Below are 14,757 nucleotides of genomic sequence, written 5' to 3'. Positions count from 1 at the left end.
GGTGATATGGTCTGGAGGTAGAGGGGGGTGAATGGAGGGTGATATAGTCTGGAGATGGAGGGGGAGAAATGTGGTCTGGAGGTGGAGGGGGTGAATGGAGGGGTGATATGGTCTGGAGGTGGAGTGGGTGATATGGTCTGGAGGTGGAGGGAGGAAGAGGAGGGTGATATGGTCTGGAGGTGGAGGGGGTGAATGGAGGGTGATATGGTCTGGAGGTGGAGTGGGGTGATATGGTCTGGAGGTGGAGGGAGGAAGAGGAGGGTGATATGGTCTGGAGGTGGAGGGAGGTGAATGGAGGGTGATATAGTCTGGAGGTGGAGGGAGGGTGATGTGGTCTGGAGGTAGAGGGGTGAATGGAGGGTGATATGGTCCGGAGGTAGAGGGGGGTGAATGGAGGGTAATATGGTCTGGAGGTGGAGTGGGTGAATGGAGGGTGATATGGTCTGGAGGTAGAGGGGGTGAATGGGGGTGATATGGTCTGGAGGTGGAGGGAGGAAGAGGAGGGTGATATGGTCTGGAGGTGGAGGGAGGAAGAGGAGGGTGAATGGAGGGTGATGTGAGGTGGAGGGGGGTGAATGGAGGGTGATATGGTCTGGAGGTGGAGGGAGGAAGAGGAGGGTGATATGGTCTGGAGGTGGAGGGAGGAAGAGGAGGGTGAATGGAGGGTGATGTGAGGTGGAGGGGGTGAATGGAGGGTGATATAGTCTGGAGTAGAGGGGGTGAATGGAGGGTAATATGGTCTGGAGGTGGAGGGAGGGGTGGAGTATGGAGGTGATAAGTCTGGAGATAGAGGGAGGGTGATGTGGTCTGGAGGTAGAGGGGGTGAATGGAGGGTGATATAGTCTGGAGGTGGAGGGAGGTAGAGGGGGTGATATGGTCTGAGGTAGAGGGGGGAGATGGAGGGTGAAATGGTCTGGAGGGGGGGTGGGGGGTTATGGTCTGGAGGTGGAGGGGGTGACTGGAGGGTCATTGGTCTGGAGGTGGAGGGGGTGAATGGAGGGTGATATGGTCTGGAGGTAGGGGGGTGAATAGGGGGTAGTATAGTCTGGAGAGGGAGGGGGTGGAGGGTGATATGGTCTGGAGGTGGAGGGAGGTAGAGGGGGGTGATATGGTCTGGAGGTGGAGGGGGTGAATGGAGGGTGATATGGTCTGGAGGTGGAGGAGGGTGATGTGGTCTGGAGATAGAGGAGGGTGATGTGGTCTGGAGATAGAGGGGGTGAATGGAGGGTGATATGGTCTGGAGGTAAAGGGAGGGTGATGTGGTCTGGAGGTGGAGGGAGGGTGATGTGGTCTGGAGATAGAGGGAGGGTGATGTGGTCTGGAGGTGAGGGAGGGTGATGTGGTTGGAGTGGGGGGTGATGTTGGTCTGGGTGGGGGGGTGATGTGGTCTGCAGATAGAGGGAGGGTGATGTGGTCTGGAGATAGAGGGGGTGAATGGAGGGTGTGGTCGGGTAAACGGAGGGTGATGTGGTCTGGAGGTGGAGGGAGGGTGATGTGGTCTGGAGGTGGAGGGAGGGTGATGTGGTCTGGAGATAGAGGGAGGGTGATGTGGTCTGGAGGTAGAGGGAGGGTGATGTGGTCTGGAGGTAGAGGGAGGGTGATGTGGTCTGGAGGTGGAGAGAGGGTGATGTGGTCTGGAGAGTAGAGGGAAGGTGATGTGGTCTGGAGGTTAAGGGGGGGTGTGTGGTCTGGAGGTAGAGGGGGGGTGATGTGGTCTGGAGGTGGAGGGTGTGTGGCATGGAGGTAGAGGGAGGGTGATGTGGTCTGGAGGTGGAGGGAGGGTGATGTGGTCTGGAGGTAGAGGGAGGAAGAGGGGGTGAAGGGAGGGTGATCTTGGATGGGGATTAGGTCTGGAGACCCTTGATGGCGGCCCCTAGTCCTCCCTGCCCTCTCAGACCTCAGTAATAGACTAGATTATGTTTAAACCCAGCAAGACGCCACAATCAATTCATAAGAGAAGCGCGGCAGTGGTTTAGAAGAAATTAGATTGTTGTTAACCCTTCCCTGTCCAGCAGCAGGGCTATGCAGCAGGCTCTATCCCACTGTTAGACATGAGGTGGATAGGCTTCTGTCTTTGCACCTGTTTGAGACGTGACCTAATTTGGGAAATGTACAGAATTGTTAGTAGTCTAATTGCAGTACATATTCTGTTTATGCACAAAAGAACAATCCCATAGACTATTTGTGTTGTTGGAACAAGGCATTTGGTGGCTCAATGTGACTGAAGAAATGAAAGCAGTGCTGGTTTGAAGATGGGACTTCAGTCAGGGACATAAACCCAGCAACACTAATGGTTTCCATGTGTTTGATGCCATTCAATTCGCTCCGTTCCAGCCACTATTATGAGCCGTCCTCCCCTCAGCAGCCTCCGGTGGACTGCGTGTGTGCCTGCCTACTGTACGTGCGTGTGTTGCATTTAAAGCAGAAGCTTCTCGTTTGTCTGCTCCGAGCTCTTAATTGGTATTTAATTTCTGCTGTCCTTTGTAACGGAGGCCTGTGAAATGATAATTGCATTGCTCTTCCTCCCTCCCTTCCTCTGATGGGTTTGGTGGGTGGGTGTGTGTGGGTGTGTGCACACTCCAGGCATTCATATAAACCAAACAATACAAAGAGATGGACATCCACACATTGCTTAAAGACTGACATTTGTCCCTGTCATTAGGTACACTTTTTAATTCCTGTTCAGGTAGTGTATATGATTTAAGAAGTACCATCTTAGGTAATAAAGCTGTTGTCTGAAGACTAGAATGCAGTAGAGTATTACACATCAAAGCTGCTGACTCACATCCTAATTAAACTACAGTAGCGTTCCCTTTCTCACCTTTCCACCTCTGGCTTCTGGATGCTCACTGTTTGATACACACAATGTTTCTAATGTGTGTGTTTGGTGATTCATCATTTGGAGGACGGTGTGTGTGTTTTCAGAGACCACACAGACTCTTGCAGACACACTCACACTAGGGCTCTCATTTTTTTGTGTGATTCTGTATTGTTTTCTCAGTCCCCCCCATAGTCATTTTTATCAAGTTTTCACTTTCACACTTTTTTTTAAATAGAAAAACTGTCCATATCAATGCTTAAAACACTTCAGGAAACCACTTTTGAGGTCTGGGACAAATGTAAGAATGTAGAATTTTGGGTGTATTCAGCTGGGTACCAGCCAGAGACCATTGTTTGGTTAGCGGTGTTTCTCTAGCTCTCATGTGATTGCAAAACAAGTGGCCACTGGATTGATGCAAATAGTCATGATATCATTCTGCTAGGTAGGCATAGGCTACTTTGTAGTTGACATTTAATTGAGAAGGTTTGTCGGAAAGCCTTTCCATGTACCGACAGACGGTCATAATTAGCGTTATCGTTAACGGCTACGCAGAGTAGACTACACGTACACCACGCGCGCCGGCCATTCCTGTGGCATTTCAGAAAGTTGCAGGAAAACACAAATCACTGATGCATTTTGTTCATGTCTTATGATTAACTTGGGTAAATTAATGCATTTTCTAATAAGTTCAATACATTTAGTTGATTTCCTGTTAAGTTCAATATATTTTTGAATATTGTTGAATTCCGTTTTAAAGTCTGGATTCCGTCTGTTTTCCGCAACGCAGATTTTATAGGGCCCTATAAAAAAATATCTCTTTCTCTCACACACACACACACACACACACACACACACAGACACAGACACAGACACAGACACAGAGGTCTGTTGGTTGTGACTGTGTGAACTGCATGGGGTTCTCTGTACGTATAGATACAGCTCCTCTGGGACCAGTGAGCTGAGCATCTCTTAGCTGAGATCCACAGATGAACACACACATCAATATATCGACCCAGTGTTGTGGTACCAAGCAGAGAAAATGGAAATAGACACCCTTTTCCTTAATAAACAGAGATTTTTTATTGATTTATTATTTAACCTTTATTTAATTAGGCAAGCCAGTTAAGAACAAATTCTTACTTACAATGACAGCCTACCAAAAGGCAAAAGACCTCCTGCGGGGACGGGGGGCTGGGATTATTATAATAAAAAAATATATATAACATAAATATAGGACAAAACACAACAAGAGAGACAACACTACATAGAGAGACCTAAGACAACAACATAGCAAGGCAGCAACACAACATAACAACATGGTACCAACATTATTGTTTACAGACAACGGCACAAAGGGCAATCACACAAAGCAGCCACAACTGTCAGTAAGAGTGTCTGTGATTGAGTCTTTGAATGAAGAGATGGAGATAAAACTGTCCAGTTTGAGTGTTTGTTGCAGCTCGTTCCAGTCGCTAGCTGCAGTAGTCGACTTTCAACTTTGCTGTGGGCTGGTGGAGGCTGCAGACACGGTGATCTGAGCTATCTGATTTGCCAGCGGTAGGCCTATAGGTGCACTTGACTTGCTCTCCAGTTTGTACCTTCAGTCACATGAAATTGTTCAAAATGACAGTATGAGACAGAGAGAGAGAATATCTAAGAGCCTGACAAGAGAAGGAAAGAAACAGAGAGAGAGGAAGTGAAGGAGACAGACAGTCACTAGTTATAAATTCTCATAAAGATTTGGGCGGTGATAAAAAACCTGGGCCCTGCAGCTGTTTCTCTAAATGTCTTTGTGATTTGACTGTTGTCCTCACGACACCGTCATCACTTTCACTTTGCTGGGGGAATCAATTTCTCGGTCACGGCCTGTTCATTTACTACCACATCCATCGCCATTAACTACACACAGGCCAGAAATAACATGCTCGTAGGTTTTATATTGGTTTAAAATATTGATTTAAAATCGACGATGTTATAATGCAGTTTAAGTGATAGATGAATGAATGAAATAAAACAAAGAACCAAGACAGATGACATCTGATTCTGCTAGAGAGATAATCAGGTATAATGCATTATTTTAACAGTTACTTCACAGAGTTAGTGGAATGGTAGATAGACACCAGTATGTGTGCAGAGGAGAGGATTTGACTTCCCTACTGCTCCAGAGTGTGACTGATCTGTTTGAGTGGATAGTATCATGTACGACAGCAGAAAGAGATCTGGGAACAGGCTAGCCTTGAATCACTCCTCTGTGAGGTCCACAGGTGGCCAACCCAGTGCAGGGCAGGTTGTGTCGTCTCCTTCCGTGGGCTCTTATTGGCTATGGCAGGCCAGCAGAGGAAGTGGCTATTGGCTAAGACGGCAGACTGCATGGGAGTTGGCTATTGGCTAACACAGCAGAAACGGAGTGTGAATCTGATGCCTTTTGCATCGCTTAACACCATGCAGGGCCTGCGAGCAGACACTTTCACCTCGTCTTCTCTCTTCTTTTTTCTTCCTCTCTCTCCCTCCCTTCTTCCCTCTCTCTATCGCTTAACACCACGCAGGCCCCGGGAGCAGAAATGTTCACCTCTCCCTCTCTCCCTTTCTCCGGTTGTCTTCATCCACTGCCTTCCTTCTCGACCCGCACGGTGCAGTATCAATGTACTAGACTGTACAGGCTGCTTCCAATTGATACTTTTAAGGCATGAGGGTGCCCCCAGTAAATAGTAAGTAGGTTGTTTTTTGAGAGGCATACAGAACTGAATCCTGAATGTGTCTCTGTTGCTTTAACCTCAGGCCATGAACTCTCTCTGCCTCCTGTTAGTAAATGAACCTGAACACACACACACACCGACATGCATACACACACCGTGGAGCGGGAAGCTGGGAGCCTCAGGGTGTTTGGTCTAACTAGATACATAATTTATCAGTGGGCTGGGCTGGTTGGTAGACTGGACTCCTGCCAGGCCACTGAGAACAGAACAGTTGCAGGATCAGGATGGATGGATGGCATCAGAGAAGAGCACACCAGTGTTTCGTTCACTGATGAAATGTGGACATACAGTTGAAGTCGGAAGTTTACATACACCTTAGCCTAATATATTTATACTCAGTTTTTCACAATTCCTGACATTTAATCCAAGTAAAAATGCCCTGTCTTAGGTCAGTTAGGATCACCACTTTATTTTAAGAATGTGAAATGTCAGAATAATAGTAGAGGGAATTATTTATTTCAGCTTTTGTCTCAATTAGTATTTGGTAGCATTGCCTTTAAATTGTTTAACTTGGGTCAAACATTTTGGGTAGCCTTCCACAAGCTTCCCACAATAGGTTGGGTGAATTTTGGCCCATTTCTCCTGACAGAGCTGGTGTAACTGAGTCAGGTTTGTAGGCCTCCTTGTTCACACATGCTTTTTCAGTTCTGCTCACACATTTTCTATAGGCTTGAGGTCAGGGCTTTGTGATGGCCACTCCAATACCTTGACTTTGTTGTCCTTAAGCCATTTTTCCACAACTTTGGATGTATGCTTTGGGTCATTGTCCATTTGGAAGCCCCATTTGTGACCAAGCTTTAACTTCCTGACTGACGTCTTGAGATGTTGCTTCAATATATCCACATCATTTTCTGCCTCATGATGCCATCTAATTTGTGAAGTGCACCAGTCCCTCCTGCAGCAAAGCACCCCCACAACATGATGCTGCCACCCCTGTGCTTCACGGTTGGGATGGTATTCTTCGGCTTGCAAGCCTCCCCCCTTTTCCTCCAAACATAACAATGGTCATTATGGCCAAACAGTTCTATTTTAGTTTCTTCAGACCAGAGGCCATTTCTCCAAAAAGTACGATCTTTGTCCCCATGTACAGTTGCAAACTGTAGTCTGGCTTTTTTTATGGCGGTTTTGGAGCAGTGGCTTCTTCCTTGCTGAGCGGCCTTTCAGGTTATGTCGATTTTGGACTTGTTTTGCTGTGGATATAGATACTTTTGTACCGGTTTCCTCCAACATCTTCACCAGGTCCTTTGCTGCTGTTCTGGGATTGATTTGCACTTTTTGCACCATAGTACGTTCATCTCTAGGAGACAGAATGCGTCTCCTTCCTGAGCGGTATGACGGCTACGTCTTGGTGTTTATACTTGCGTACTATTGTTTGTACAGATGAACGTGGTACCTTCAGGTGTTTGGAAATTGCTCCCAAGGATGAACCAGACCTGTGGAGGTCTACAAATGTTTATTTTTATTTTCCCATGATGTCAAGCAAAGAAGCACTGAGTTTGAAGGTAGGCCTTGATACACAGGTACACCTCCAATTGACTCAAATGATGTCAATTAGCCTATCAGAAGCTTCTAAAGCCAAGACATAATTTTCTGGAATTTTCCAAGCTGTTTAAAGGCACAGTCAACTTAGTGTATGTAAACTTCTGACCCACTGGAATTGTGATACAGTGAATTATAAGTGAAATAATCTGTCTGTAAACAATTGTTGGAAAAATGACTTGTGTCGTGCACAAAGTAGATGTCCTAACCGACTTGCCAAAACTAGAGTTTGTTATCAAGAAGTTTGTGGTGGTTGAAAAACTTATGACTCCAGCATAAGTGTATGTAAACTTCCGACTTCAACTGTAAATGTGATATTTCCTTTTTTCAATCATTTTTAATTCATTTGCAAAAATGTCTAAACCTGTTTTTGCTTTGTCATTATGGGGTATTGTTTGCATAATGATGAGGGAAAAACACGATTTAATCAATTTTAGAGTTAAGGCTGTAACGTAACAAAATGTGGAAAAAGTCAAGGGGTCTCAATTCTTTCCGAATGCACTGGATATTTACCAAAAATGTATATGGGGGGTTGGAAATGATGGAGACAATTACATTGATGGAAGCTACAATCTATCTGCAATATATGTCTGTGCTGTCTTTACAAAGCCTCTGGCTGGAGACTCCATACTGACCACCACTGACACCTGCCTGTCTTGTCAAAGCCATACAGTATGTTTGCATTGAGTTCTTCTGTGGTCTGTTCCCCATTGATCACCTTTATATTCATATGGAATTGAATTAATAGATCCACACACTTACCCATCTTGATTTGTTTTAATGCTATATTTTGAATGGTGAACTGAAATATAATGTTGCCTGTGGCTAAGCTTCCTTCACTTTCCTTCTTCCTCCACTGTCAAGGTATCTCCAAAAGTTTAGTTTCTTTCTTTCTTTCTTTCTTTCTTTCTTTATTTCACCTTTTTTTAACCAGGTAGGCAAGTTGAGAACAAGTTCTCATTTACAACTGCGACCTGGCCAAGATAAAGCAAAGCAGTTCGACACATACAACAACACAGAGTTACACATGGAGTAAAACAAACATACAGTCAATAATACAGTAAAAAAAAATAAGTATATACAATGTGAGCAAATGAGGTGAGATAAGGGAGGTAAAGGCAAAAAAAAGGCCATGGTGGCGAAGTAAATACAATATAGCAAGTAAAACACTGGAATGGTAGATTTGCAGTGGAAGAATGTGCAATGTAAATATAGAAATAATGGGGTGCAAAGGAGCAAAATAAATAAATACAGTAGGGGGAGAGGTAGTTGTTTGGGCTAACTTATAGATGGGCTATGTACAGGTGCAGTAATCTGTGAGCTGCTCTGACACCTGGTGCTTAAAGTTAGTGGGGGAGATAAGTGTTTTCTTTATATCTCAACATGTTCATGTTTTCAGAGGGAGACTGTTTACTTTTGATCTCTGCTTTTAAAATGTCAGTAAACCCAAACCAAAAACAAGGAACTTCCCTGATCAAATGATTTGATCTGATCATCTGACCAATATGTCCTGGTCAACTTCTTTGGGACTGGGGGTCAGTATTGAGTTGCTTGGATAAAAAGGTGCCCAGAGTAAACTGCCTGCTACTCAGTGCTAAAAGCTAGAATATGCATATAATTAGTAGATTTGGATAGAAAACACACTGAAGTTTCTAAAACTGTTTGAATGATGTATGTGAGTATAACAGAACTCATATGGCAGGCAAAAACCTGAGAAAAAATCCAACCAGGAAGTGGGAAATCTGAGGTTTGTAGTTTTTCAAGTCATTGCCTATCGAATATACAGTGTCTATGGGGTCATATTGCACTTCCTAAGGCTTCCACTAGATGTCAACAGTCTTTAGAACCTTGTTTGGTGCTTCTACTGTTTGAGTCAGGGGTCTGGCAGAATGCCACGAGCTCAGTCTCGTGCGCTCCCGTGAGAGTTAGCTGCGTTCCATTGCATTTCTACAGACAAAGGAATTCTCCGGTTGAAACATTATTGAAGATTTATGATAAAAACATCCTAAAGATTGATTCTATACTTCGTTTGACATGTTTCTACGAACTGTAATATGACTTTTTGTCTGAACTTTCGCCTGGACTTGCCCGCGCCTCCTGAGTTTGGATTTGTGTACTAAACGCGCGAACAAAAAGGAGGTATTTGGACATAAATTATGGACTTTATTGAACAAAACAAACATTTATTGTGGAACTGGGATTCCTGGGAGTGCATTCTGATGAAGATCATCAAAGGTAAGTGAATATTTATAATGCTATTTCTGACTTCTGTTGACTCCACAACATGGCGGGTATCTGTATGGCTTGTTTTTGTGTCTGAGCGCCGTACTCATATTATTGCATGGTGTGCTTTTTCCGTAAAGTGTTTTTGAAATCTGACCGAGCGGTTGCATTAAGGAGAAGTGGGTCTAAAATTCCATGCATGACACTTGTATCTTTTAGCAATGTTTATTATGAGTATTTCTGTAAATTGATGTGGCTCTCTGCAAAATCACCGGATGTTTTGGAACTACTGAACATAACGCGCCAATGTAAACAGAGGTTTTTGGATATAAATATGAACATTATCGAACAAAACGTACATGTATTGTATAACATGAAGTCCTATGAGTGTCATTTGATGAAGATCATCAAAGGTTAGTGATTAATTTTTATCTATTTCTGCTTTTTGTGTCTCCTCTCTTTGGCTGGAAAAATGGCTGTGTTTTTCTGTGACTAGGTGCTGACCTAACATAATCGTTTGGTGTGCTTTCGTCGTAAAGCCTTTTTGAAATCGGACACTGTGGCTGGATTTACAACAAGTGTATCTTTAAAATGGTGTTAAATACTTGTATGTTTGAGGAATTTTAATTTTGGGATTTCTGTTGTTTTGAATTTGGCGCCCTGCAATTTCACTGGCTGTTGGCGAGGTGGGACGCTACCGCCCCGCATATCCCAGAGAGGTTAAAGTTTAGACGTTACTATTCTTCTTGATAGTGTGTGACTGCCTGCTGAAATACTTTATAGCACAAAGTGAGAAGTGAGACCAGTTATTTGCAAACAAAAACACTTTAGTAGTACTTATGACGTTGTTGAATCAAGTGCTACTGCTTTTTCTCTGAGCGGGGCAGTGCCGTTGGGGGTCTGTCTCCTGAATGTCCAACCTTTGCTCTCTCCTCCTCTGCCCCTGTAGGATGGCTCAGTAATACTCAAGTCTCTGTCTCCTGTGTGTCTAACCTTTTCTCTCCTCTCCTCTCTCCCTTCCCTCTAGGATGGCGATCCAGGTGGATAAGTTTGACTTTGACACTTTGCCCCAGCCAGACCAGGAGGCCGTGCGCTACACCAACCCCAAACTGCTGGAGGAGGAGAGGCTTCACGCCCAGGCCTCTATGATCAACAGCACCCTGGGCATCACCTGGAACATAATATCCTTTGTTGTTGGATGTATACAGAACCCTATTAGAAGGCATCTGAATGCTACATCTGGAGGTCCCCTGGCTAGGGTGTGTGCCCGTTCTACTGCACTGACAGATGGAAGAACGTATGGCAAAATGTGCGTGCAGCCCTGGGCCCTGAAGAAAAGGTAGTGCACTATATAGGGAATAAGGTGCGATTTGAGACACATCCCTAGTCAATATGCAGGCAGGGCGCTCCATCAGAACCTCTTAGGTAATGAGGGGGCTGTTACCAATACACAGACTCAGTGTTGTTTAGAATGGCCTGTCAAGTTGTTACAGGGAGGAAATGTACAATTAATAATTCATCGGAGTCCTTGTGCTGTTGAACTTGCCTTCATACTGTATATTCCATTTTAGTAATGCATAAACACTCCTGTGATTGTATGCATTTGTTTGATCTGCGAGCAGTTTGGCAGCAGAGTGCATGTGTGTGCGCGGACAGGAGGGATGGCAGTATTTGATGTTACTAGCTAATGTCGTTGTTTCTCAGAGGGTAGGTCAGAGAGCTGTTCATGACAGAAATCAGCTCCGCTCTGAACTGGGTTGTGTGATTGTTATTGAGGCTGGTCCATAATATTAGGAGGGATATTAAAACCTTCTCCCGGACAGGATAATGCAGGTCTATTTACTGTGCAGTTCAAACCGTAGGCTTCCTCCTCACAAAAAGACAGGACACCATCTCCAACCAAGCACTTGTTCAACGGACTTAATCATTTTTTGGTTATCTGAAATTATGTTGGATAAACTTTTGCAGAAAGAAATTAGTTTATAGGTATAGAAAACTAAGACTGTGACCAGAAGGGTTGCAATCACATAATATTATCTGGGCCACCCTTGGCTTGGCATTTATTCATAATAACATGCATTGTTTATATCCTAGTTCTGATTTAGGAGGTGTTCAGAAACACCTTAACTCGCTGCTTTCCAGACCATGCAACTTGGCCTAGCCTTAATAGAATATCTCCCATTCACGACCCAACCATTCCTGTCCCCAGCCCCCGTCTCTGTACTCGTCCACATTTCCACACGGCAAGGACACAGGCACGTCACGGTGACGCCAGGCCTGGAGACAGTTGGGTGGATGGATGGATGTCAGAACGGAGTTGTAGTTTCCTCCAGCCTAGTTCAATGTCACAGTGTCTATGTGCCACATCTGCAGCTTTCAGCACCATGCCCTGTAGGAGCCTGTGGGACAGGCAGCTACACATCATCTCTCCTCACTCCATATTCTAATTCTGCCATGCTAGGGAGTTTCTGTTCCAGTCATTCTAACTGTGGTGTTACTTTGTCTGTTACTTTGTATTCTAACTGTGGTGTTACTTTGTCTGTTCTTGTCATTCTAACTGTGGTGTTACTTTGTCATTCTAACTGTGGTGTTACTTAGTCTGTTCATGTCATTCAACTGTAGGTGTTACTGTTCTATGTGGTTGTTTCTTTGTCTTCCAGTCATTCTAAACTGTGGTGTTACTTTGTCTGTTCAGTCATTCTAACTGTGGTGTTACTTCTGTTCCAGTCATTCTAACTGTGGTGTACTTTTCTTCCAGTCATTCTGTGTGTTACTTTGTCTTCTAGTCATTCTAACTGTGGTGTTATTTGTCTGTTCTAGTCATTCTATACTGTGTGTTACTTGGTCTGTTTCAGCATTCAACTGTGGTGTTACTTTGTCCTGATCCAGTCATTCAACTGTGGTAGTTACTTGTCTGTATCGTCATCTAACTTGTTGTTATTTGTCGTTCTAGTATCTAACTGTGGTGTTACTTTGTCTGTTCCAGTCATTCTACCTGTGGTGTTACTTTGTTAATCCAGTCATTCTACCATGTGGTGTTACTTTGTCTGTTTAGTCATTCTAACTGTGGTGTTACTTTGTCTGTTCTAGTCATTCTAACTGTGGTGTTACTTTGTCTGTTCCAGTCATTCTACCTGTGGTGTTACTTTGTCTGTTCCAGTCATTCTAACTGTGGTGGTATTTTGTCTGTTCAGTCATTCTAACTTTGGTGTTACTTTGCTGTTCCAGTCATTCTAACTGTGGTGTTACTTTGTCTGTTCCAGTCATTCTACCTGTGGTGTTACTTTGTCTGTTCCAGTCATTCTACCTGTGGTGTTACTTTGTCTGTTCAGTCATTTTAACGCTGTGTGGTGTAGCACAGTATTATTCAAGTTATTATTCAAGTTGTCAGCTGTGTGGTGGACCAGAGGAGCAGGTTGTCTTTATCATAACATATTATCAACCTATTGTCTTCATGACAGCTCTCTTTGTCTGAGTTTTCTGCGTTAGCAGCATCAGCTCCCTAGTTAGCGCTACAACAGACAGCCTTAAGATGTCACCAAGCAAAGATTCAACGGTTACAACCTTAATGTACTCTTTTGTTCTCTCAATCTCCTCTGATAAGTTAGTGTTACTGAGTGTTAAGGAACAGAAGGACTCGACAGGCAGAGCTAAATGTGGGTTCTTAGCCAACCAATCGGATTGGAGTCACAGGTTGACTTGCAGTGTTGCAGTTTTGCTCCCAGAAACCATGCTAGGCTAGAAGACATGGACGTGTGGGCGGTTTTGAAAAACAACTTGGCTGATGAGAGGACTGCTCTGTAGGCTTTATACATAATGAGTTTTCTCTCTGAGTTGTGGTGAGAGGTTGTTAGTTACTCCCAGTGCTTATTATGAGACCTATTACACAAAGAGGATGGTTATTACCATAATTCCCTCCACTTATGGTTGAGGAGATATATCTTTATTACTCTTTGGGTTGTTAAGGAAGTTTTACTTTTCAGGGTTCTCATTGCATTTCCCGGAATTGGATTTGTAATTGGATATTATATTTCTTAAACGTAACATTCGGAAAAGCCAGTCTAAGTGACTGTTCATCTAAAGGCTGTCATGGTAGCAGTTCATGTGTTTCTACTGTATGTAGCCTGGTCTGGCACTGCGTCTGACACCAAGCCTCGAGCAGTTTGCAGAGAGACTTTCTATTCCACATATAGAACAGAACATGTACTTTACATGCACAGTATAGTAATGGCCAGCCAGCCAGCAGCCAGCCAGCAGCCAACCATGAGTATGTCCGCCTCGAGCCCTCAACTCTCCTAACAGAGTCACTAGGCAACCAGGGAGCCACAGGCTTATCTATCAACCACTGAGCTGCAGCCAATTTACAGCTACACTGGAGAGTCATACTTCATATGTCCTTTTCTCTCTCTCCATCTCTCTCTCTCTCTCTCTCCATCTCTCCATCTCTCTCTCTCCATCTCTCTCTCCATCTCTCGTATATTTGTCAGGTGTATCTTTGCCACTTTGTTAGTTTGTTTTCAAATCAGATTTTGTTTGTCACATGCTTTGTACCAGTACCGAGTCGATGTGCTGGGGTATGAGGTAATTGAGGTAGATTTGTACATATAGGTAGGGAGAATGTGACTAGGCAACAGGATAGATAATAAACAGTAACAGCAGCGTATGTGATGAGTCAAAAGAGATTAGTGCAAAAAGGGTCAATGCAGATAGTCTGGGTAGCTATTGGTTATTAACTATTTAACTAACTATTTAGCAGTCTGATTGTTTGGAGGTACAGTTGAAGTCGGAAGTTTACATACACTTAGGTTGGAGTCATTAAAACTCGTTTTTAAACCACTCCACAAATTGCTTGGTAACAAGCTATAGTTTTGGCAAGTCGGTTAGGACATCTACTTTGTGCATGACACCAGTCATTTTTCCAACAATTGTTTACAGACAGATTATTTCACTCATCATTCACTGTATCACAATTCGAGTGGGTCAGAAGTTTACATACACTAAGTTGACTGTGCCTTTAAACAGCTTAGAAAATTACAGAAAATTATGTCATGGCTTTAGAAGCTTCTGATAGGCTAATTGACATGGCTCTTTGATGTTGTTCTGGGATTGATTTGTACTTTTCGCACCAAAGTCCATTCCTCTAGGAGACAGACCGTCTCCTTCCTGACGCGGTATGACGGCTGCGTGGTCCCATGGTGTTTATACTTGCGTACTATTGTTTGTACAGATGAACGTGGTACCTTCAGGCGTTTTGAACTGCTCCCAAGGATGATCTAGACTTGTGAAGGTCTACAACTGTTTTTCTGAGGTCTTGACTGATTTATTTTGATTTTCCCATGATGTCAAGCAAAGAGACACTAAGTTTGAAGGTAGGCCTTGAAATACATCCACAGGTACACCTCCAATTGACTCAAATTA

General features: G+C 43.9%; 1 protein-coding gene across 1 annotated transcript in view; it reads left to right on the top strand.

Annotated features, from left to right (window-relative positions):
• LOC111955963 (trafficking protein particle complex subunit 9-like) overlaps positions 1-14,757 on the top strand; it is a 211,846-nt gene that overhangs the window by 194,144 nt on the left and 2,945 nt on the right. Inside the window, 1 exon segment of the mRNA XM_023976355.2 lies at positions 10,367-10,520. Within this exon segment, the coding sequence (XP_023832123.1) occupies positions 10,367-10,520 (154 nt within the window).

The sequence above is a fragment of the Salvelinus sp. IW2-2015 genome, linkage group LG31 (genome assembly GCF_002910315.2).
Source record: "Salvelinus sp. IW2-2015 linkage group LG31, ASM291031v2, whole genome shotgun sequence".
Lineage (NCBI taxonomy): Eukaryota > Metazoa > Chordata > Actinopteri > Salmoniformes > Salmonidae > Salvelinus > Salvelinus sp. IW2-2015.
This window is presented reverse-complemented; position numbering and strand designations above follow the sequence as displayed.